Here is a 2,017-nt window from a genome sequence, read left to right as displayed (position 1 = left end):
GTTATCATCTTTTGGACATATAAGTTTGTAATATAATTATGGTTTGCATTTGTGTAGTGTGTGTGTATGTTTGGTTTGGGGTGTGACAGAGTTGGTATCAGAGCCTAGGTTTAGAGTCCCTGGAAACCCAATTAGCACTATAGGGAGTATGAGTATATAATATAATATCGGGAGTACTAATGCGCGATATTCAAGTAAACCGTATCTAACCTTTGTATATATATTACTTGACAGCAACATGCGCACTCATCATCTTCGATTCCGCCGAGCGACACAATTCATTTCTCTGTCTATGCTGACCTAAGGCTGCATCATGACACTCACCAAGGAAAATATGCCAGGCTGATGGAACGACTTGAGGAGCTCTATGCAAGTAAGCAAGAGATGGGTAGCGGACCTAAGGCAAAAACCATTTCGAGGCTCGAGTCACTGATCCAAGTAGCCACATCAAGATTGGAGGAAATGCCCGTGCATCGCGACCAGACCAGTCAGATTACTGTGCAGATGATAGTGGATGAGCTTGGGAGTGTGGTCAAAATGCTAAGTGAGGACACTACCGCCGAAATCGCAAGGACCCGTGAGGAGGAGTCCGAGGAGGAGGCTTAGAACGAGTTTTAGGAGGGCTTGACTTTTAGTTGCTTGGATTAGGCTGCTCTTTTTATCACTATGTTATTTTTTTCCATTTCTAGACTTTCGTACTATTTTAATTCGGATCTGTATTCGTATTTGTACCTTGTGATTCGTACCTTTCGACTCGAACCATGTTAAATTCAGTTATTCATTTTCTTTGATTCCTATATTTGTTCTTTTAAAAATCTTTCTCATAACCATGCATCACCTTTATTGTTGTATTGAAAATTGTATACCATGTTGAATACAAATAATACCCTAGTTTTTGCATCACTCAAATTGTATGACTCTTATTTCAGAAAATGGCACCTAGAAGAGCCCGAGGAAGACCTACATATAACCAAGAAAATGAAAGAGAAAACCAAAACCCCGATATAGCACAACTTATGGAATTGGTACGCCAACAAACTCCTACTATATCCCAACAACAACAACTTCTTCAACAAATGCAACCACCTCAACCACCCCCAGCAAACGTCACTACTTTCAAAACATTCCAATCTGTAAAACCTCCAGAATTTAGAGGAACACAAGACCCAGTAGAAGCTCTTGCTTGGCTCAAGGAGATAGAAAAGGCTTTTGCCTTAACAAATGTTGGAGATAATCAGAAGGTGGAGTATACCACTTACTTTCTTAAAGGTGAATCAAACTATTGGTGGGAGACAGCGAAAGCTTTAGAAGCTGTTGAAGTTATTACTTGGGATAGGTTTAAGAGAATATTCTTGGATAAGTATTTTCCTCGCTATATGCAAACACAAATAGAGATGAAATTCTTTGAGTTGAAGCAAGACAATATGACAGTTGGAGAATATGAGAAGAAGTTTACAGAATTTTCTAGGTTTAGGGGAGAGTATGTTGATTCTGAAGAGAAAATGGCAAAAAGGTTCCAACAGGGATTGAATCCTTGGTTAAGGAGTCGTGTGCCAGCTTTTGAGTTGACTATTTATGCTGAAGTGGTTCAGAAAGCGATGGTAATCGAAGGCAAGAGTGAACAGAATTAAAGGACAAGGGAAACAAGAAAAGAAGATTTGAATCGGGAGAAGAAGGCTCAAGTTACAAGGGCCAGAATCAGAGAACTAATCAAAGGTTTAAACCTTAGAGTAGACCCAGGAACTTCAAGAAGAAAGAATTTGGGAATAAATCACAAGAAACAAGATCTCAGTTAACTAGTGGACAGAAACCCCCGCAAGGATCAGTACCGGAATGTAAGATTTGTAATAGGCGACATACGATAATCTCAAATAAGGCGAATATAGTTTGTTTCAAGTGTCATACAAAAGGACATTATGCTCATGAATGTAAGAATCAGAAGACCAACATCACGTGTTATAAGTGTGGGAAAACAGGACATTTATCATGAGAATGCAAAGGAGTGGGTAACAATCAA

The 2,017-nt window shown here is 39.3% G+C and overlaps 1 protein-coding gene across 1 annotated transcript; it reads left to right on the top strand.

Annotated features, from left to right (window-relative positions):
- The first annotated feature begins 932 nt into the window (after positions 1-932).
- Positions 933-1,631, top strand: LOC141665645 (uncharacterized). The gene has a single exon (XM_074471632.1). The coding sequence runs from the start codon at positions 933-935 to the stop codon at positions 1,629-1,631; it is 699 nt and encodes a 232-aa protein (XP_074327733.1).
- The last annotated feature ends 386 nt before the right edge of the window (positions 1,632-2,017 follow it).

Source organism: Apium graveolens, chromosome 6 (genome assembly GCF_009905375.1).
Source record: "Apium graveolens cultivar Ventura chromosome 6, ASM990537v1, whole genome shotgun sequence".
Taxonomy (NCBI): domain Eukaryota; kingdom Viridiplantae; phylum Streptophyta; class Magnoliopsida; order Apiales; family Apiaceae; genus Apium; species Apium graveolens.
The sequence above is the reverse complement of the archived record's forward strand: the minus strand, read 5'-3'. Positions and strand labels throughout refer to the sequence as shown.